This window comes from Lepidochelys olivacea, assembly GCF_965140295.1.
Source record: "Lepidochelys olivacea isolate rLepOli2 genome assembly, chromosome: 1".
NCBI lineage: Eukaryota > Metazoa > Chordata > Testudines > Cheloniidae > Lepidochelys > Lepidochelys olivacea.
The window spans coordinates 206850478-206873667 of record NC_140411.1 but is presented as its reverse complement, the minus strand read 5'-3'; the positions used below and the strand labels follow the sequence as shown (position 1 = coordinate 206873667).

The 23190-nt window shown below is 50.6% G+C and overlaps 1 protein-coding gene across 1 annotated transcript in view; it reads left to right on the top strand.

The window, feature by feature from the left end:
• Window positions 1-452: 452 nt before the first annotated feature.
• Window positions 453-23190, top strand: part of CASQ2 (calsequestrin 2) — a gene marked incomplete at its 5' end in the record, with an annotated part of 45011 nt that continues 22273 nt past the window's right edge. The window contains 2 exons of the mRNA XM_084618035.1: window positions 453-686; window positions 22807-22891. Of these exons, the coding sequence (XP_084474161.1) occupies window positions 453-686; window positions 22807-22891 (319 nt within the window). The remainder of the gene's footprint in view (window positions 687-22806; window positions 22892-23190) is intronic.

Below are 23190 nucleotides of genomic sequence, written 5' to 3'. Positions count from 1 at the left end.
TGTGCCTTGATGCCCCATGTACCCTTTCCCTTGATAAAGCCTGCCTGCCTGCATTCCTAATCTCAATCTCCTTCACTCCCTCTCCCTCGCTCAGATGATGCAGAGTGCCAGCAAGTCCCTCAATGGTGTCATATCTGTCCTTTTTATTCATTGCAGGGTTTATTTTTAGCCTGAAACAACTGCTTCCTAAAAATGGAGTTCCTAATGACACAGGAGCTGGGCAGAGCTATGTAAGGTATCCAGGGCTTGGCCTCGCAGCTTCTCCTGTCTGTCTCTTTGTCTTCAGCCCAGGACTGCAAAGTTTGCTGCTTCCCACTGGCCTGGATTGATCATTAGGAAGGCAGAGGAAATATACACTCAGTCCAAACTTCACCCTGAGACTCTGGTTTCTGCTGGCTCTTTTTCCTTCCCTGCTCAGATATATAAGAAAAGACACCCCACACTATCTCCCAATGAAGATAGCTTGCTGGCTACTGGCAGGTTCTTACCTGTTCTTCTGCTGCAGGGCTGAAGAGGGACTGGACTTCCCCACCTACGATGGGAAGGATCGGGTGTTTGACCTGAACGAGAAGAACTACAAGCAGGCCCTGAAGAAGTATGACGTGCTCTGCCTACTCTTCCATGAGCCTGTGGGCTCTGATAAAGTCTCTCAGAAGCAGTTCCAGATGACAGAGATGGTACTGGAGGTAAGTGCTGGTGCATGTTTGGCTGCACAGCTGTTTCAGCCAGGGTTTACTACTGCAGTGCAGTTTGGGGCCATCCGAACTAGCCAGGGGAAAGGACTCATAAGGTTCAGGTGGGACAGATCCCCAAAGTATTGGGTGTTGAATTCAGCTGAAACCCTTCGGTCTGGAAATCTCATGAAAATAGGTTTTCCGGTGCTGCTGTTAGAATTTCTGCATCCATCCAAAACCAAGAACCCTTTTTCCATAGAAACAACAGAAACCAAGATGACTGAGCTTTTCCAACTCTCTGGAAAGAGTTGAGGCTCCAGTTTGAATGCTGGGCAAATGTTCAGGTTACTTTGTACTTTATCCAAGCTGTTTTGCCTGTCCATATTTTGGACTTGAACCCAATCTTCTAGCCCACTAGGAGGGCTCAGCAGAGAGCCCTTACTAAACAGTGTTGCAAAGACAATACTTGGCTGCCTTTTTAAAAAAGCTCTCAGTCCCTGCCAATGCTTAATCCTTTGTGCTCCCCTGACATTCAGTTACCTGCTTGGAGTCTTTCTGTAGCTTCTTATTAGTTTCTTCAGTATAACCATCCATTTCCAAGCTGGAGAATGTGTGATTAATTACCCAGCGAGGAGAGGTTCTAATGAACTGATCCTTTGCAAAGGGAAATACAGTAAAAATTACACGGTAGATTTGTAGCACTGGTTCCTGGTCATAAAGGCACCTGAAAGCTACTGGGTCATACTGGGAAGGGGGGCACCTGAATTTAAGGAGGCGGGGAAGTGTCTTTAGATATTCATTTTCCACCTTGGTTGAGGAGGCTCCCCCAATCTCAGCTCAGAAAAAGTAAGGAGTGAAGAAGGGACAGTTACACTTTGCTTCCCAGATCTGGGGTTTAAATGTGTTGCATCTTAATAGCATGGCAATTGAAAGCTAGAAAAATATACACACTGGGGGTTCACTATCCTGACAGCATGTTAATCCAGATTCAGAATGTACCCATACAATTTAACAATGAAGGTGACAGAAAAACCAAGGAGATTATATTCACCCATCAAAACACGATTACTTGCCCCAGGTGAAAGAGGAGGTAGAGTGCTTTGCAAAACTGGGTTATCAACTGGGTAACTTAACTGCAGATCTCTAGCTGAGATGTTTGTACTGATGCTATAATTGCATTGTTATTTAATAGGGTAGTTATGTGCTACATAAATGGCAATTGATTACTACATACATATTTATGGAGGCTTGACAGAAGGTATCTATTATATATTACAGGTGTTATTCCCTGCCAAAAATCTGTCCATGATGGTCTGTCACTAGCTATCTTATTAAATGTGTACGTGAATTTTTTTTTTTTTTGCAAGGGACGGTCCAATGGTTAGGATATAATTAACTTTGGACTCTGGAGACCTGGGTTCAATTCCCGGCTCTGCCACAGACTTCCTGTGTGACCTTGGGCAGGTCACTTAATCTCCCTGTGCCTCAGTTCATCAGCTGCAATATGCAGATAATAGCACTTCAGAGGGGTGTTGTGAAGATAAATACATTAAGGAGTAAGAGGTGTTCAGACACTAGCATGACGGGGCCATAGAAGTACCACAGATGGATAGAACTATCATTCAAAGTGCTACCAAAATAAAACTCACTTAAAATGTATTCTTAAGAATCTGCCTGTTGGCCTAAATGAAGTGTGTTGGTGGGGTTTGTTTCAGTGCCTAGTGGACAGGTGTCCACAGTACAAAACTGCCCTCACATCTGCCCCCCTTTCTGGCAATCTCCACAGTGAGGCCAATGCAAACTTAATGAGCCATGGAGATTCATATCTCTTCTCGCTTCTAGAGGTGATTTCTGTGGGACAGGGTTGTGGCACATCAGCAGGACAGAATGTACTGCTGCTGCCAAGGGACCTTATTCTTTGTCTGTTCATAGAATGTTTTGGTGTCCACAGGTTGATGGGGGCCGGGAGTACACTGCTGACATGACATTCGCAGCAGAGATGGTTGGAAAGTTTTTGTTCCAACGTTTTTCCATCAGAAAATGCCATTTGACTAACCTGAAATTTTTCATGAAATTGTCTCAATTTCAGCAAAATTTCATGTGGAAACAGATTAGAAAAAACATTTTGAAAATGTCAACACTTCCCCTTGTGACCTTTTCAGGATGGAAAGTTTCAATTTTTCATTTCAAAATGGCTTTTTGTTTCAACATTTTATATAATAAATCAAATAAAAACAGGTTGAAGTCAAATGAAACATCCTGGGTTTAGCTAAATAATCCCTCTTCCACCCCGCCCCCCCATTTCTATGTGCAAAAAATGTTGGCTTTTTGTCCATATGGGAGATTTTTTTTTTTAAAATTGCCAATTTTTTTTGTAAGATGGAAAATCCATGTTTCAACCTGTGCTAGTTGTCAGTTCCTGGTTGGGGGGAAGGTGGGGAAACATGGTTCTCTAGCAGCCCCTGCTGTGGGGCACTCTGAGGCATGAGAACAACTTCTAGTACGATGTTAGGTTTCAGAGTGATAGCTGCGTTAGTCTGTATCAGCAAAAAGAACGAGGAGTCCTTGGGGCAGCTTAGAGTCTAACACATTTAGTTGGGCACAAGCTTTTGTGGGCTAAAACCCACTTCATCAGATGCATAGAGTGGAAAATACAGTAGGAAGATATATGCTGTGGTGGAGGAGGAGCGTACAGGGAAGGAGATGAGACAGTGGCACAGGGAGGGTGTAGGCAGAGACAGACCCTGCTTCAGAAAAGCAAGTAAGCATCTGATTAAAGTTAAGCACAGGTTTAAGTGCTTTGCTGAAATGTGGCCATAATGAGCAGACTGAAGAGTAATACACTTCCAAGGAAGCCACAGCACAGCCTCATGTACACCTGCAAAGACAGCCGCACAGTCTTATCACATATCTCCTCTCTCTGACACATTCATTTTCAGGGTGGTAAGAAAACGTGCCTTGTGAGCAAGCCATTGACCTGGTGGAGGTAAGGGTCTCTGGCCCAAGTGACCAAGACGCTGACAGCCTGGAGTAAGACAATAAGCATATACTGGAGCCGCCAAAGGTGGCTTATGTTTTATTAAAAGTGCAAGGGTCAAATTGGTAGTGGTGCTCTCCTCAGCTCCACCCACGACCCAAACCCCACCCACTCAAAGCCCATATGCTCAGATACTATGGTCATGGGCACAACTTAAACAACCAGATAACAAAGAAGAGTAACGCCATAACTGACAGCGATGGTGCAGTGGGATTGCTCACTGTGTCGTCAGGTCCCTCCGTGGGGTCCCATGCTGGAGTCTGTTGGGCTCCCTCCCTGGGTCTGGGATCTAGAGTCCTTCTCTGGCTTGCAAAGGAGTGGGCTCCTGTTATCTGGCAACTCCTCCTCCTTCCAGGCAGGAGGTACTCTTCAGCAGCTGCAGTTCCTTGGACCTGCTCCTGCATTTGCTGCCTGGCAGGGAGGAACTATGGCTCCTGCAGCTCCCCCATGGCAGTGGCTCCGGGCGTGGCACCTGGTGGGGAAGCAGCAGCTGGAGCTGGGGCTTTTCTGCCAGCCTCAGGCAGCTGCACTTCTGATTTTGTGCCACTCCCTGATTGGTCAGTGGTGCCACTAGGGGCTGGAAGGGGGTGTTGCAAAATGGCCGCAGTGGTGATGGGAGGGGTGGGCGCCAGCGCTCTCTAAGCTGTGGCTAAAGGGCTCTTCTCTCCCCTTTCCCCTCCCACCCTGTTAACTTGTATTGTTATTGCACAGCACTCACGGGGCGCTGCTGTAACAGCCGCCAGCTCGGCTGATCCTGGGAATTGAAGCAGAGACCTTCAGAGCTAAATATATTAGTGTCTACAGACTAAGCAAAAGAGCAAGGCTGGAACAGACTCCTATCCTCTGTGGACCAGGGCCACACCACTCACTCATCACTGGGTTACACTAGATCAGGGGTGGGCAAACTTTTTGGCTTGAGGGCCACATCAGGTTTCCAAAATTGTATGGAGGGCCGTTTAGGGGAGGTTGTGTCTACCCAAACAGCCAGGCATGGCCCAGCCCCCACCCCACCCCCTATTCAACCCCCACTTCTCACCCCCCTGTTCCCTGACAGCTTCCCTGGGACTCCTGCCCCATCCACCACCCCTGCTCCCTGCCCTCTGACTGTCCCAACCCCTATCCACACCCCTGCCCACCAACCCTCCCTGCCCCCTTACCGTGCCGCCCAGAGCACCGGGTCAGGCTGCGACTCTGCAACCGCTCTGCCCAGCCACCCAGAGCGTTGTGCTCGAGGCGTGGTGTGCTGAGGCTGCAGGGGAGGGGGAACAGCAGGGGAGGGGCCAGGGGTGAGCCTCCTGGGCCAGGAGCTCAGGGCTGGGCAGAAGGGTCCTGCGGGCTGGATGTGGCCTGCAGGACATAGTTTGCCCACCTCTGCACTAGGTGCTTCACAGATAAATCAGCAGAAAAGCTCCCTGAAGATCTCAAATCGGCAAAGTACAGGAAGAAAGAGGAGCAGAACAATGAAGCTGAGGGGAGAAACATCCCCTCTCCTACCCTTTCCTTTGGCACTCTCCTTTTCCCCTCGGCATCCCAACCTCACTTCCTCCTGTTTCTCCTTCCCCATTGCCTCCTCTTCTCCTGTGTTTTCACAGTCCCTCTCCCATTTGAGACACCTGCCACTGGATCCATCTCTGCAGCAAACATTGTAAACTAAATCATTCCTCCTTCCACTGGGACAAGCATCCAGCCATAGGGACAATAATAATAATAATCTGTTGGATTAGGGCTTTGCTTCTGAAATGGGAGGCTTTAGTAAAGGAATTCAGGTTTTCAAATACTGACCAGGGAGGTTGCAATCAGGCATGGCCTGCATCCCTGCTTCTTGCCTTTGTAGGCATGTGCAAGATCCTTAATAAAGAGGCTGATCTAGCCCAACCATTCCAGAACAGGTCGAGCAGCACACTGGTGTTGTGCCTCTGACAACAGCCAACACAGGCTGCTTTAGAACAATGCCTATGCTCATAACATACTTGGCCAGTTCTGAAATACTAAGGAGGAATACCTGGGGAGATCTCTTTCCTAGCACATAAGGACCAATGTTCTTAGAGATGAAAAGGCAGCTTTCGCCTCCAGCGCTGGATTAGAACCAAAACATAGGAGTCAGGTCTAAGGCACAAATGGGACAAGAGTGTGTGTTTGGATTAGTTTCAGAGTAGCAGCCCTGTTAGTCTGTATCTGTAAGAAGAAAAGGCATACTTGTGGCACCTTAGAGACTAACAAATTTGTACAAAACAAGTACTCCTTTTCTTGTTTGGATTAGGTGGCACTGAAATCTTGCCAGCTGTTCTCATGAGATTTGGGGCCAGGACACTGGAAATTTTGTGAGATCAGCTATTCTCAGGATAAATCCACCAACTTGGTCTGAAATCCCTTGAGAAGAGAGGATTTGTGCAAGAATGCAGATGTATCTGAAATAGAAAATAGGCCTGTCATAGCCCTGGCTGTGCTCCCTCTGCTAGACACTCACCAGGCCTCACACACTGGACCCGTGTGCTTTTAAGCTTGTCTGAGTCTGGGTAGGCTCCGGCACGGTTTCTTTCCTCAGCCTCTGGCACACTTTCTGAACACAGATGGTCTGCTTCTCCTTCATGGAAATGGGTTCTGCAGCTCTGTTGCCATAGGCTCCCAGGACTAGTGCTGGACCCTCCAAGCATTCCCAGAATTTAGCCCACCAACTTTATGGGCATCGCTGGTTTTACAGTTCACCTCTTCAGGGACATGCAACAGTGGAAGCCCATAACACAGAGGCTTCGCAAAGGGTTCCAAAACCCATTATTCTCCACATTAGATCTGTATATCTCTTGTGCTATCTAGACAAGTTAACACACAACTGGAAGCATTTCCCTGCCTCAGTTTCCTCACCATTCTTAAGTGTTTTTTGGGCTTAGGTGAAAGTCCTCTAAGGAGTCCAGAATCTGCCCTCCCCTCCTGTGACTGCACATGGCTTCTCCAAATCAAGGAGCCAGCTTCCTTCTTCCTCAGCTGGTCCTGCAGCTGGAAAGGACCCCTCTGCTCTGCTACAAAACTTTCCCCTCTGTTCCTGTCTCCCGCCCAAACTTTTCTGTGAATTCTGAATTTTTAAAAAACTAGCACCACCTGGTTTCTTTGTTTGTGGATTTTCTACTCTCCAGACCTACCTCTCATCAGGCCACCTCCCAGCTCAGACATCCTCCCCCCAGACCCATTGTTTAACCTGAGCCCAGTCATTAAGTTTAAACAACTTCTTGTTTGTTCTGTAGCTTTGTCCAAACGAGGGAGTGGTCATGATGCTGATACACTGTCAGCCCATATTTGAGTCACTACCCACTGAGGCATTCAGTAATACAGCAATTTCATAAAATTAACCAGAATTCGTAAGTTGTATGTATACTCCCCAGCTCACCACAAGACCCTTCTGCCTTTGACATGGAAATTATAGGTGTGACTTCAGCTTTGAATCTGATTCACCCCAGATATTCAAAGGAGCTAGGGCTTGAGGATCTAGAATTGCCACAGCTATAGTCTAGTATTAGTGCACATAAAACTAACCTCTCTCTAGGCAACCACATAGGATCAAATGTACAATCTCCTTGATTGACTGAAAAGGACGTCATCCTTCTTCACTGAAAATGAATATGCTCATGAGATGGGGGCCTCAGTCCAGTACCCAGTGGACAGGTATCCACAGTGCACAAGCCAGGTTAATTAGCACTGATTTACTCATGCTGGAAGCAGGAGGGCCAGAGAGGCCAAAGACTGATTGGACTACAGAGATTGAACATGCTTCTAGCCCTGAAAGACAGTTCCTCCATGGCACAGATAAGACATGTGTAGGGCAGGGTGCATGGAGGAAGCTTGCACGGCTGCCTTTACCATACCTGTTCTGGGGATAAAGAGAAGCTTTCAGAGTCCATGGCTGCCAGCCAGTCCAGCAACTTTCATCAGCACTACATTCATGAAGAGGGGGAGGAGAGATCATGCTCCAGTACCCCGGCCCTGGGGGCCAGATGTGCTGCTCTCTATCCACTAGAGATTGCATAGCTGAGAAGGAGCACGGCTGTGTAGTAACACCACCTAGAGCTTTGTGTCTGTACAGCTCAAAGCACTTTTAAAAAAAAGTGCAGATAAGCATCATTCTCCCCATTTTGCAGTTGCATGAAACGAGGCCCAGAGCAGCCAAGTGACTTGCCCAAGGTCACACAGCAAGTCAGTGGCAGAGTCAGGAATAGAATGCAAGTCTTCCCACACCTTGGACTATGCCCTACCTACTTGACTATCTTCCCTCTTTAAAAGATAAAGCACCCTTACCAAGTGTCAGCAGGGAGTTTTGCCTAGGTGTGAGGGGTTAGTAATACAAAGCTTTATGCTTTGGCCCCATTCCAATTTTTGAAAGAGTGTATGTGCTAAGATCACCCTCTGGTACTCCAGCTGTTCATGGCCAGATGTCATCAATGAAAGTTCCTTGTTGGCTAAAGCATTATGAAATTAGAAATGACAGCTGTTTGTTCTGGGAGCAGGGAACTCCTCTCTCCAATAAAGTTCAACATTCAACTGGTCCTGGGATATAACCAACCTATGTATCTGCCACATGGAGACACTACAGAGCCCTAAGGGAGAAGGGCTTGAGCTAGTATCCAGACACTATGCAAAGCCAGGGCTGCTACAGAGCCCCAGGTGCTCCTAACATTGGGTAGGCAGCTGCGCTGTTTGCCCATCTGGATAGCAAGCACGCTCTGGGGCTTCCCTGCAAGCCCAATAAGCCATATGGATTGCTTCATCTTTTTATTGTCCTCCCTTATAGAATTTATATAAGATTTGAGGATTGTCATTGTGCCAAAGAAGCCTAAAAGTCTGTTGAGCCAATGTGAAGCGATGGAAACAGCTATAATCATGGTGGAGAGCTCCTTTTGTTCAGAAGATCACCAGGTTCAATCATCACTGGGATTTGCAGTCAGTTACGGTCCAGTTTTTAAGTGCTCAGCCTTTCTGATTTTATGAATTTCAGTGGTGCGGTGTACAGGTTAAACACAGACATATCTGTGCCATGCATAGGCAGCAGCTATAAGAGGCTGGGGAGGCTAAGCCTCCCCCAAGGGGGCAAGAAATGCCACCTGCAGAGTTCAGATCCAGATGTGAGTTCTCCCAAGTCTAGAGGGGTTTCAGATCCAGGAGTCTGCCTCGGAACCATTTCCGGTATCAACACAAAAACCCAAGTTGTACCTAGCAGGAACATGGTCACAGCCCTGAAGCCCTGCTCAGCACCAGCCAAGCATGGAGAACAGAGCTGGGTAAGTGGCACTGACCAAGGGGATGGTGTGTTATGCAGCAGCCCCTGCCCTGGACGCTGCGGTGCTGGTGGAGGGATTGCGCTCCCTGAGCTCCCACTGAACCAAGGCGACTGCACTGCCCTCAACATGGACCTGTGCCTTAATGATTGAATCAGGCCTGAAGTTTAAAAGGAGACGCTCTTATGCTTAGACAAAGCAAGGCAGAGGAGATGGGATGAGAAATGGCCTCATCTCTACTGAATTCTGCCCCCCCCCCCCAAATCTGTGCCTTCTTGCCTCAGGTTTCAGAGTAGCAGCCATGTTAGTCTGTATCCGCAAAAAACAGGAGGACTTGTGGCACCTTCGAGACTAACAAATGTATTTGAGCATGAGCTTTCGTGAGCTACAGCTCACTTGCTCACGAAAGCTTATACATACAGGGAAGTCGGAAGTTACCATACAACTTGTGAGAGGCTAATTAGATAAGCTATTATCAGCAGGAGAAAAAAACACAAAGAAACTTGTAGTGCAGGTGCATATTGTAGTTGTAAGAACACTTGATAGAGATCTTGTAGGTGTTTGTCTCTGTCTGAGGGATTGGAGTAAATGCGGTTGTATCTTAGAGCTTGGCTGTAGACAATGGATCGTGTGGTGTGCTGGATGGAAGCAACAAAGCCCGATGCCAACTCTGTCCACGTATATATTCGAGTGACACCATCATAGGCCCTAATTGCATTAGCCAAGTCATCAGGGGCTCGTTCACCTGCACATCTACCAATGTGATATACGCCATCATGTGCCAGCAATGCTCTTCTGCCATGTACACTGGCCAAACTGGACAGTCTCTATCCAAAAGACTAAATGGACACAAATCTAACATCAGGAATCATAACATTCAAAAAGCTTATGCTCAAATAAATTTGTTAGTCTCTAAGGTGCCACAAGTCCTCCTGTTCTTCTTGCCTCAGTTCTCTTCAGAGGGGAGTTTAGTTTTGTGGGACAGTTGCACGGTGGTAGGGCAGTTCTGGTTTCAAATACTGCAAACAGAGGGGCAGGACAGCAGAGAGAAATGACATGCCCAGCTCCACATGGATGTTTAGTGTGTTGGCTGCCCAGCTTAGTCAGCAAGATAACTTTCCTGGTGATGCCACTGAGCAGTGGTTAAATGAAGTGCTAAGGAGCTGCGTGGGAATTGTGCTGAGACAGGATTGGACCCCCATCAGCATCCTTTTAGCTCACGGTTGGAAACTTGTGCCTTGGCTGAGAGTACACTTCACATTTTAGGAATGCTCAGTTCAGATAAAAATACAAACCTAACAATGTTCAACCTTTTGTGAGGCATCCAAAGAGCATATTAAGTTCCCACTGTGCAGAGATACTCCACAGTGTGTAATTAATGCCCACAAAGCTGCATGCCAGGACTAGCTGAGACTTCCAGTGGGGGGATAGCCAGAGAAGGGTCTCGGCCAAAAGTGACTTTTTGGTGTTGGCGTTCTGTCTTTCAAGGCCTGCTTTCTGATTTGAGGGGTAGCAGCCTTCTGGAGGGGAGCCTCGGTGAGTGGCCTCCCCATCTGGTTCTAATGGAGAAAGGGTGGTAAGTCACCTCCCTTCTAGCCCCAGTGCCAGAGGGTATGATCCCCATTAGCCACTCAGCTGAGCCCCACCACCTATGTTCACCCCCACTAACACTCCAAGACTCAGATTTCAGAAGCCTGTGGGACTTCTTCTCGACAGCCCCAGAGTGCCACTACCAGAGCTAGAGTGACAGATGCAATAGAGAGGCAACTGGGCACCACCACGCAGCTATTGTTGCAGCTGGAAGGGAAAAGGGGGTCTCTTTCTGCCCAACAGGTCACCCCTAGTGCTAAAGGTAGGGGAAGACAATCACTGGGTGGAGGTGCAGGGAGGGAGAGTCTATTATCCTGCAAGGCTGCATGTGAACTCAAAACACATCTTTGGCCATAGCTCCAAACAGTTTCCCAGCATTTTCAACACTCATTGACAGCCAGTTCCCAACCATCAACACATGCTTTAGCTTAGAGCAGTGGTCTCTAACCTTTTTATGCCCAAGATCACTTTTTGAATTTAAGGGCAACCCAGGATCTACCCTGCCCCTTCCCCCAAGCCCTGCCCACTCAATTCCCCGCCTTCCCCCCCCCCCCCAGGTCACTCGCGCTCTCACACCCTCACTCACTTTCACCAGATTGGGGCAGGGGTTTAGGGGTTAGGAGGGGGTGCAGGCTCTGGGCTGGGGCCAAGGGGTTCACAGTGTGGGAGGGGGCTCTGGGCTGAGCTTGGGGTAGCAGGCTCTGGGAGGGGGCTTAAGGCTGGGGCAGGAGTGAGTGGCATGGGCTCTCACCGGGCGGCACTTACCTCAGGCGTCTCCCAGTCGGCAGCACAGTGGGACCAAGGCAGGCTCCTTGCCTGCCCCAGCCTCACATCACTCCAGGAAGAGGCCCACACATCCCTGCAGGGGCACATGGCTCCACACGCTGCCCCTCTCGGCAGGCACCATCCCCACAGCTCCTATTGGCCACAGTTCCCCATTCCCAGCCAATGGGAGCCGCAGGGACGGTGCCTGCAGAGAGGGGCAGCTGGCTTGCACATGCAGAGACCCCTGGCCCCCACCTCCCCTGGGGCCATGCTGGCTATTTCCGGTGTGGGGCTGGGGCAGGTAGGGAGCCTGCCTTGGCCCCACTGCATTGCTGGAGATCACAATCGACCGGGAGAATCTCCAGGATTGACCAGTCAATTGCGATCAACCAGTTGGTGACCACTGGACTAAATGATCACAATGGCCCCTTAGATTCATAGATACTAAGGTCAGAAGGGACCATTATGATCATCTAATCTGACCTCCTGCACAACGCAGGCCACAGAATCTCACCCACCTTTAATTTCTCACTGGCCTTTCATTTAGGACAAAGCGTCACTTTGTTTGCTTAATAACTCTGCACTCTAAAATGGGCTGGAGGCTAAAAATGGGAAACATCCTACCATTCTCAATCCCAAAGCTCACTGTTATCAAATGTGCACAGCTGGAAGCACATCTGGGCCTTCCAATGGACTCCCATGGCTGAGATGTAGATTTTGCTCCCGGAGGCTGCGTGCACTTGTAGCTGCACAGAGGTCTTGAAAAGAAATGGCGGGAGGGGAAGAGGATTCAGGTTATTGGGCCTGAGGCAGTTGAGTCGCACTGGATTAAACTTGTATTCCCTTAGATAAGTCACCTTAGCATAGAGGAGCCACCAGAAGAGCAGGGATAACCAGGAAATTTAAAAGGGAGAATGCAGCACCTTGGGGAGGTTTCCCTTCATTCTCTTACCTTCCTTTCCAGTCTCTTATTCTTCTGGCTATGCAGACTGGAAAAAAAACTGTCCTTGCTTAACAGGAAGCTATTAATGCCAACTCCCTCTCACAGGATCCACTCACTGCATGTGGGGTCTCCTCCTGGCCACTCTGTGGAGTCAGCTTGTTCCAGGTCAGGGGTCCCCTTCTGCTCTCTGTTGCCACTCTCTCTCTGCAACACCAGGTGCTCCTTCTTCATGACTTGACCCTCCAGTCAGGTCACTGCATGTTTCCCCCTTCTGGGGTACCAAAGTCTTTTATTACCAGCAGTCTTAGGCAATCTTCGCATTCATTGCCCTAGGGTGCCACTTCCCCAGTGGCTAGCAGGGGAACCTAGGCCCTCTACTCCAGGTTCCAGCTCAGGGAGCCTCTAGTCAGCAACCAAGGTCTGTTCCCTTTTCCCTGAGCCATTCCTTACCTTCTGGCTCTCCGCCCTTCTCTGAGCTTGCCAGCCTCACAACTCCCTGCTCCCAGGGAGTAACCATAGCCTAACTGCCTCTATAGTGCCAATCCGATCCAATCTTCCCAGGAGTGACTACAGACACTTCCCTTCAGCCTCTCTCTGCTATCAGTTCCCTGGCTTTATAAAAGCCAGGCCTGTTTCCACACAGGTGAGCTTCCCCTAATTAGGGCTTTCCTCTTGGCCTTCAATGTCCCATCTTACAGCCTAATAGGCTAATTGGCCCATCTGGCCTCCATTAACCCCTCTAGGGTAAGTGTAGGGTGAACACCTCATCACACTCCCCCAGGGATCCAAATTCATCACCCCTGTCCATCCCTGCCAGTCGGGGAGTTGAGAAATGCTAGCATTACAGTTAGTGGGGCCCTGCCAGGTGAGGCCAAGGGAAGTTCAGGCCACAAAACAAGCTGCCACCCTACAATTGGAAGCAGTCAAAGCTGAGATTTCCCCAGTGCTGTTCCCCCCCGCCCCCATAGGCTTCTCTGCCATTTGAGAAAAAAAACTGACATCAAATACAAGCCTCAGCATGAGCATTAATATTTCCATCAGAATTATAATCATCCCTCTCTGCGAAGTGAAGGGAGACTGGTCAGCTGCAGATCTCAAGAACTGCCTTCTCACAGTCTGCCCAGTCAGGATGCCTCTCTCGGCCCCTCCTCTAGTCTATCCAACCTCACTTTTGCTGTTATACATCCTGAGATTTTGGAAACAGCCTTGAGGGTCTTATTAATCACCCAAAAGCTTTCAGCTCCAAAGCCTAAGCCCACGTAGATACAGAGAACGCTCCCTTAGGCCCAAACAGCTCTGGAAAGGAGATATTTCCTCTCTCTGCTTGAGACAGAGGTTCATGTTGCTGATATTCCAGCTGTCAGTGACTCAGACTCATAGACTTTAAAGCCAGAAGGGACCATCATGATCATCTAGTCTGGCCTCCTGCACATCACAGGCCTCAGAACTTCACTCTCCCATTCCTGTAATAGACCCCTAACTTCTGGCTGAGTTACTGACGTCCTCAAATCATGATCTAAAGACTTCAAGTTACAGAGAATCCACCATTTACTCTAGTTAAACCAGCAAATGACTCGTGCCCCATGCTGCAGGGGAAGGTAAAACCCCCACAGGGTCTCTGCCAGTCTGACCCAGGTGAAAATTCCTTCCTGACCCCAAATATGGCGATCAGTTAGACCATGAACATGTGGGCAAGACCCACCAGGCAGACACCTGGTAAAGAATTCTGTGACCTTTGATACCATCAGCTATGAGGTCGTGCTGACTTGCCTATAAGAGCTGGTGTGTGTAGAAGGAATTGCTTTGGGCTGACTCCACTAGTTCCTCTCCAACAGATGCCAAAGGCCCAAGATAAGAATGTCCCTCCTCCCAGAGCTCTCATCAGTGCCGCTCCACAGGTCTTTGTCTTGTCAGCCCCTTTACCCACCATCTGTGTAAGGCCTCTAGGACAGTTCGTGAGGCACCATGAGCTCCATTGTCATCAGTGTGCCTGGAAACCCTGGTCCACATCTCTTCTGCATCCAGTGCGAACAATGCTGACTTCTAGTTGTCCCAAAGTCTGCAGGAAGTTGACAAGACTAGCCCCAGGGAAGATGGAGGTGATGCTGATAGGAACACAAAATGCATTGAGGAAGTGGAAGAAGCTATGACTCTGCTCCACAGAAGGAATCAACCTCCAGGGTCAAGACAGTGTGCGAGTGTTGTACTGGGACTCCTGGGTGGTCCTGGACACTCAGATAGCAGCAGTAGCCTTAAGAACACCTTCCATCATCTTCCCTTAATCCAGGGGCTGCCCCTGACCCTTTGACCCCCAGCCATCCCTTACCTGGACACCCTGTATGGGCTGGGCCCTAACTAACTCAGAGGCCACACCGTACCACAGCTGCTGGGATCCATAGGGTTGTTCTGTCTGACTGAGAGAAGGCAGAGACTCTTAATTGGCAGGGCAAGGAGTTAATAGCAGAAGTTCCTTGGCTGTGGAACTCCGCACCACTGTAAATCAGGATGAGCCTGAATTTTGTAACCATCAGGGGAAAATGTAGGACTCGTCTTTTTGCATAAGGCCCTCCCACAACAACAGTGGGAGCAGAATGACATGGAAACAAATAACAGGATCATCCCATTTAAGGGAGGAATGTAATACTAGGGAGAAAGGAGTCCTCTCAGACACAAAGCTGCTATTCCGAATGCTGTACATAGCACCTAGGTCCTATGGGGAGGGACACATTACAAAGGCACAGTACAGATAGGAGAGAGATGGGCTGTGCATTACCAAATGTGTGTGGAATGTGGAGCCTTGAGAGTCCAATTGCTTTGCTCATGGTTAAATCCACCCCTGCCTGCCTTGAACTCCTGCTGCACCTCGAGACAATCTAGCATGACCAGTTAGGTCCAGTTCTTCCAATACAGCCTTTTTCCTCCCGCTCACCATGCAGCTGTTATAGCCAAATTTCTCACTGTTGAAGCAGACACCATGACAAGGGTTCAGGTAGGCCAGACCTTCAAGGGATCTGATTTTAAAAGGCAGGGAAGAGATGGCTGTGTTCGTGCATTACAGCTCTCTCCCTCCCTCCCATGGTCCTGAGCCAAAAGGATTGTTGAGGTTAGAAACTTTATCTGTTTTCAAATCCCACTGGAATCAGAAAATACTGTAAGTGAATACATAAATGTCAGATACTGTATAAAGCATGGGCAGCCAGCCAAGGTGCTGTGTCTCTGGCAATCTCTGTGCTCTGATATTTGATGGTGGATCAAATGCAGTAGCCTGGATAAGGCCATACCTAGGCAATGTATCAGACTCCCCTAACCAGCTGGGGTTAGGGCAAGGGCAGTCAGGCTGGTCAGTTCCTGTGTAGCTGGCATTACAGAGAGATTCCCCAGTGCGGGACTCTGGAGTGCCGCACATGGGCACATGCTGTACGGTATACCTGACGTTATCTCAGTGTGACTGTCCCAGCAGAGCAGTCTGATTGCCTGCATAGCTCCCTGCTCGGTGCTCACACACTGGCATATTAATATATACCCTCACAGAAACACCGCCAAACACACATACCCACAGAGAGAGACACTTCCAGAACTACTCCCACACACACAACACATACCCTGACAGACACAGCTCCAAACACACATGCACACACAGAATTCCTATCACACATACATACCTCCAGCCACACGCTGTACTTTCCCCCTCACAAACTCTAACAAACACATATGCACACACTATCTCTCTCTCACACACACACATACGCACACACTGTCCTACCCCAGAGGCTCTGATTCCATCCCTCACATGCTTACCCCTAACCACACATGCTCACAGTTGCACACTCACACCACTGCCCACACCATGCCCCTACAAAAACTCACCCCTGTTCACCCAGCCACTCTTATACCTGAATGCTCATGTACACACGGGCCTATTCACAATCCCATCACGCAAACACCCTCACTCACTCACATCCCCTCACACCCCCCCACCCATAGCAGGTGTTTAAACCTCAAAAGATGGGGACATTTTAGGGCCCAGTTAAAGGCCTTCAGACACACCAGCCCTGATCCCAGTGTGTGGGGTCAAGGAGTGTTTGGCTGATAATAGCCACGGTGTTAGTTTCTTGGGCTGAACGTATTTTGCCTCAGTGCTCTCCTCTGGTCACAAGGCAAGCACGGGCTCAAGTGCTGGACTTGGGGCCTGAGGAAACTGTTATTTGTCTGTTAAACGTCCTCACTGTGGCAATCTGCTTACAATACTGAGTATTGCTCAGGAACCTCCTACGCTCCAGTGCTCACCATTCCTGTGTTCAGCAAAGAGTTTCTCTGGATAGGCAGCCACATATAACATGGAACACAAAGGGATTTCTCTCCCCCCCATCCCGCAGACCTCTGCTTAGCTGACTAAGTACCCTAAAAGAGGGTTTAATCTTCCTCTGAATCATCAGGCAAGAAAGAACAAAAATAAAGTCTCCATGAAAGAGAGCCCAGCGTGTGTCTCCTTTGTAACATGCTACATCAACTCTGTCTCACAAAATGGCAGCTTCCTTCACCAACGGCAGACCCCAGGAAGTTGTAATAGAGAGGAAACAAAATCAGAATAGTTATATGGCTAGCTATACTACAAAGGAGAGCACTGGGGGGTTGGGTGAAGAAACTGGAGCAGGCCTGGGAACATGTCCTTTGAGGGAATGAGAAGAATACATGTGAGGGGCGGGGGGATGGACCTGGGGGCACATCATTCAGGTGAAGGGAGTGAGAAGAGGGGGAGGGGATTTCCTTTGGAGCAAGGGGGAGTCTGATTGTAAGGGTGGGGTGGTAGTCGAGGGCATTTTTTGTGGGAGAAAGGAGAGTATAAGAGTAAGGAAGTGGGGTGCAGGCTTGGGAGCATGTACTGTGTGGAAGGGGAGAAGAGAATTAAAATTTCACAAATAATTGTATTTCCCATTGCCCAAGCAAAGCATCTATCAGTCCAGCCATTAAAGTGCCTTGTTTTGCCCTAAAATTTTGGCAAAAGGTTTAACTGCTGCCAATGAATGGTGATGACTTAACCATGCATCCCTAATGAGTGACTCAGGTTCTGTAGCTAGCCTTTATCTTCCTTAATCTCCTGTCACCCTTGGGTTCAGACCCTGGCTATTTATAGGAGGGAGGTTAGCATGCTGCACTTCTATGGGCGGCAGCAGCTCAGAGCTATTATGTGACATTCAAACTAGCCGGGAGGCGGGGTGTGGGGAGCACAGGATGCCCACAATGCTAGGCCCTGAAATGGGCCCTGCGTCACTCATAAATCATGCCACAATCTGCCTGAAGGTTTTCTTTCTCCATCTAGTCTTGTGGTGACATCTGAAAGCAGCCATGTCCTAATAGGGGCATCCCTTTCCTACAAGCCTTGGAGCTCCGTTCCTTGGGTCATAATGTTCTTCAAATACCAGTATGCAGAAAAAAGAGCCGTGGGGTTTTGTGGTGGTGAGCTGCCTTGTGACAGCTGAGATGTAGGAATGCCCGGCCATGCCTCCTCCTTCCCCTGCATGCCCTCTGCCCAGGGCCGGACTAACTTTTTGTGGGCCCGGTGCCAAACATATTTGTGGGCCCCCATTGGGCAAGGGGGGCAGGATAGTCAGTCTCCAGAGTGAAGGGCGGGCTGGGGGCAATGAGGCACAGCACAGCTGGAGCAGCCCCCCTCTGTGCAGCCCAGCAGGAGGGCACTGTTTACGAACCTGCAGCTGCCAGTTGCACACAGGCCTGCTCAGCCCTGTGCTGCCAGCATGCCTCTTCCCCTTGAGGGCAGGCCCGCACCACACCGCCCCCTGCCCAGTGCCCCACCCTTATGCCCAGCGCCCCCTCGCCCAGAGACCTCCCCTGCTGGCCTCCCACCACAACTGTACAGCACTCTGCATACCACACGGCTCGCCCAGCGCCCCCCATCCATAGACCTCCCCACCACCTTCCTCACAGTCCCACCATGACAGCTGCACAGCACCCCATATTCCTGAGGGGATTCTGCACCAAAAAATTAAAAATTCTGCACACACAATATTTTAAAATTCTGCAAATATTATTTGTCAATAAATAAATGTGGAGGCTCCAACATGGCAGTGGGGAGCACAGGCCACTGGTTGCATGCAGGTGGGAGATTACCCTGCAGCCTCCCCCCACCCCACCCTGGGACAAGGACTCGGCAGTGAGGCTGCACCCGACTCTGACACAGTGCAAGGGCCAGGCCTGCTCCAAAAATATCTTGGAGCCCTGTGCCAGGCGCACCATGTGTGGGTGAGCAGGCTCAGCTCAGCAGCAGGATCCAAGAGCAGAGGCACTTTATGTGGGGGGATCCAGGTGGGGGTAAGAGAGTTCTCTGTGGGGCAATCTGGGTGCGGAGATCTGGATGCACAGAAGCTAACTGGGGGGTTCCAGGTGCAGGGACTATGGGACTCTCAGGGGATCCAGGTGAAGGTGTTTGGGGCTCAGCCGGGGGGGTGAGGGGGGGCTAGGTGCAGGGGAGGTGGAGTTCATTTGGGTGGGGGTCTAGGTGCAGGTGGTTGGGGCTCAGTGGGGAGGGTGTCTGGGGGGGCTCATCAGGGTAGTACAGATGCAGGGGAGGTGGGGCTTGTCAGGGTGAGGGCTTGTCAGCTTCTGTCCAGGGGGTGCCGCATGCTGGGCTCCAGCTTCCGCCCTGCCCCTGCTTTCCCCATCCCCTTGTCTTCCGCATCCCATGCCCCTTCCCCACTGCTCCATCTCCTCCCCAGACTTGGGGGGCAGGGGGGAAACCACCCCCCAGCATGAGCTGGCGGAGCAGAGCTCCCCTGGCTCCCAGCCTTGGGACTTGGGGGGCAGGGGGAGTCACCTTCCAGCACTCCTCTGGCGGAGGAGAGCGGTCTGGGGCTGGGTCACTCAACTTCCCGCCACGTGGTGAGTGCAGGGTGGGCCCGACCCCTGCTGCAGTCCCCCAGGACGTAGCTCAGGGGAAGGGGTGGAGTGGGGGTGGGGTTAGGGCAGAGTAGGGTGGGAAGAGGCAGGGTGGGGGAGGAGCAGGGCCGGGGGCAGCTTTCCTGGCCGGCTCAGCCGGCTGGGGGATCAGGCTGGCTGGGGCCCCTTCTGACTCTGGGCCCGGTGCCATGATGCCACTGGTACTGCTTCTGCCACTCCCCACAGCCCCGATCTGCCCTCAGCACACACCCTGAAGAAGCAGCTCTTGTGAAGGCAAAGAGGCCCATGCACCAGAAGTATTCTCCAGGGGCAGGGCTTTCCAGCTGCTTTGCAGCCTCTTCCTGTCATTACGGCACCGGTAGGGTCTGGGGCATTCTGTGTGGCAGAGTCAAAAAGGCTTGTCACTTGGGAGCTGGGACTGGGTGGGACTGGAGGTGGCCATGCAGTGGAGCGGGCTGTGTTTAGTCATTAGAAGGCATTTCCTGTGCTATCTCAGCCAATGTGTACTGGGATTTTGTTTGTGTTGTTGCCAGTATCCAGCTGGCCTCTGAAGTTAATTGAAACAGTCTGACTGGCTAATTTGGATCCCAGTGACATCATAGCTTTCTGCTTCCCACAACACAATATCTCTCCCAAATGGCTGGAGCATGTTTGCCTTGAACGCTCCTGGTTCATTCAGGAGAGACAGTGACAAAGGGGGCAGAGAGTGGAGACAAAAAGAAACCCCCATAGTGACCAAGTGGAGCAGCAAGAGAGACAGACGCAGACAGACACAGAGGCTACTCTAGTAGATAAGGCACTGGCCTATATTTCAGGGTTCTACCAGGCCCTACCCCAGCTCTACCACTGACTACTATGTGACTTTAGGCAAGTCATTTCATCTCTCTTCATCTCTGTTTCCCCTACACGTGTCCTGAGCAAGGCAATGACGTGGGCACAGTTTGTCTTTGCAGTGAGCTTGACCCCTGAGTTTCCAGATGTTATCCGCTACTTACTGTCGGTAGAAGTCTCTGAGTTAAAATAAGTGGGTTCCCCTCTTTGTGGGCCATAGGCTGGGGACTATTTGTTTTATATCAATGCAAATGGATCTTTTTTCAACTGTGCCTCCCATTTCATTGTCCCTGATTTGGGCTGTGAGCCTTCTCCCAATACCTGAATATCTGAGAGTAGTTAGCAGCACATACTATCTTAAGCCAACCTAGGTCTGTGAACGACTGGGATGAGATCAAGTCATTGTGACCTACGGATAGCATACCTCAGCCAACAAATGGCATGTGATATGATCCACCCATCAATTCTGCTCAGAAAGCAGAATGTAGGTCACCTGTCATTATGGTGCCATCCTGGTTGGTCACGATGACTTTTAGCTGTCTTGTGGTGTTCATTAGAGAGACAAGGTGGGTGAGGTAATATCTTTTATTATACCAACTGCTGTTGGTGAGAAAGACAAACTTTCGAGCCACACAGAGCTCTTCCTCCCACCTGGGAAAGGTGCTTAGATTGTCACAGCTAAATACAAGATTGAACAGACTGTTTGGCATAAGTAATTAGCACATATTCTAAGCAGTGGTGAGCTGGAGCCAGTTCGCACCGGTTCGCTAGAACTGGTTGTTAAATTTAGAAGCCCTTTTAGAACCAGTTGTTCTGCAAGGGACAACCAGTTCTAAAAGGGCTTCTAAATTTAACTGGCCAAAAGTGGCACCTTAGGCACCGACTCCATGGGTGTTCCAGCCCTGGAGCACCCAAGGGGAAAATTTGGTGGGTGCAGAGCACCCACCAGCAACTCCTCTCCCTGCCCCACCCCGGGCCCCAGATGACCTCCGCTCCGCCTCCTCCCCTGAACGTGCTGCCCGCCCTGCTTCTCCGCCCCGCTTCTCCGCCCCCGCAGGTTTCCCGCGAATCAGCTGTTTGCGCTGGAAGCTGAGGCAGGCTGAGAAGCAGGCGGCGGCTTCCCGCTCAGGCCCAGGGAGGCGGAGGTGAGCTGGGGCAGGGGGGTGCGAGGAGGGCTGCCCGCTCCGCAGCAGGTAACCCGGGGGGGGGGCCACGCAGGGGAACTGCTCCCCACCCCAGCTCACCTCCACCACCGTCGGCCTGAGCGGGAAGCTGCCGTCTGCTTCTCAGCCCTCCCAGGCTTCCCACCGAACAGCTGATTCGCGGGAAGCCGGCAGGTGGAGGGGGCGTGAAGAAGCAGAGCGGGACGGTGCGTTCAGGGGAGGAGGCGGAGTGGAGGTGAGGTAAGCTGGGGCCGGGCGCAGGGCAGGGATCTTCTGGTGGGTGCTCTGCACCCACCAAATTTTCCCCATGGGTGCTCCAGCCCCAGAGCACCCAGGGAGTCGGCGCCTAAGACGCCACTTTTGATGTGATCAGTGGGGGAGCGGCCGCTCCCCCTTCTCCCCCCCAGCTACACTCCCCCACCCCTAGGACCTGCCGGATGCTTCCTGGGAGCTGCCCCAGGTAAGCACCTCCGGGACTCCCCACCTCGTCCCCTGGCAGGTGCCTCTGGCTCTTAGGAGTGGGGTGGCACCCACTACGGTGGCCCACGAGACCCTCCTGCTCGGTTCTGGGGGCAGTCAGGGGACAGGGGAGCAGGGTGGATGGGGCACGGGTCCTGGGCGGGGAGGCGTCAAGGAACGCAGGGGGGTTGGATGGGGCAGGAGTCCCGGGGGGCGGTGGTGGGCAACAACCCCCTTGTGGGGTGAGGAGGGAACCCATTGTTAAGATTTTGGCAGCTCATCACTGATTCTAAGGGACCATTCCAGGTGAAGTGTCCTGTAGTCATAGGACAAAAAGGGGGCATTAGTGGGTTACAGATTGTTGTAATGAGCCATAAATCCAGTGTCTTTATTGAGACCATGATTTTTAGTGTCCAGCAGAGTTATGAATTGAAGCTCCCAGGCTCGTCTTTTGAAGGTGTTGTGCAGGTTTCCTGGGAGGATGAGGCCTGAGAGGTCAGACACAGAGAGCTCACCCACATATGATAGGGTGTTTTTGTCTTTTAGCATTTTCCTGTGTGAGTTCATCAAGAGCATAGTGGGCATTTAGTTAGCGTGACCAGATGGCAAGGGTGAAAAATCGGGGCAGGAGGTGTGGGAGTAATAGGCACCCATATAAGACAAAGCCCTGAATATCAGGACTGTCCCTATAAAATTGAGATATCTGGGTCACCATAAATTTAGGGCACCGGATGAGGTAAACCACCTGTGTAGGACCTTTGGAGCCTGAAAGGTGAGTTGTGGGGAGTGTTGATCATTGTAGCAGACTCAGTGGGGATATGCCTGCAGGTTTTGCATCTGTTGTTCTGGCAGGGTCTGGTGCTGCTTTGAATTAGTGTGCTCTGGTGTGTGGGTAGCTTGCTTCTGATGATGAGCTTGGCGAGATTGGGGGGTTGTTTGAAGGCCAGAAGAGGGGGTTCAGGAAAGATTTCTTTCAGGATGGGGTCATAATTTGGGTTGTAATTGTTTGATGATACCCCACATGGGTTCCAGTGTGGGGTGATAGGTGACAACTAGGGGTGTGCGGTCAGAGGGGAGGTTATTTTGGTATTGAAGTAGGTTCTCTTGGGGTATTTGGGTGGCCTATGTTCATGGCATTTATGTTCATGTCTGGGTTCTCCTACAGCTGGCTGCCCAGGTCCTGGAAACGAAAGGTTTCGGCTTTGGGTTTGTGGATTCCAAGAAAGATGCAAAACTAGCCAAAAAGCTGGGTAAGTGTTATCGCTAAAGTCTCTGAAAACATGCCCAGAGCACATCGGAAAGGCATCAGACTGTCAGCCCTGGAGAGGGCAGCCAACTGATTATCCACAGGACAGAATCGTAGTGACAGCTTTCCACGTGCATGCTGCCCCACCCAGCTCTAAGGGAATCATTCACTGTGTAAGGGCCAGAGGAGAGTTCAGGATCCATGGTCCTTTCCCCCATTTAGCTTCCTCGCGGAGACTGCCAACAAAGAAGCCAGGCTTTGCTATTTGTGATGGCTGGATGGAGACTCACAATTCATTTAACA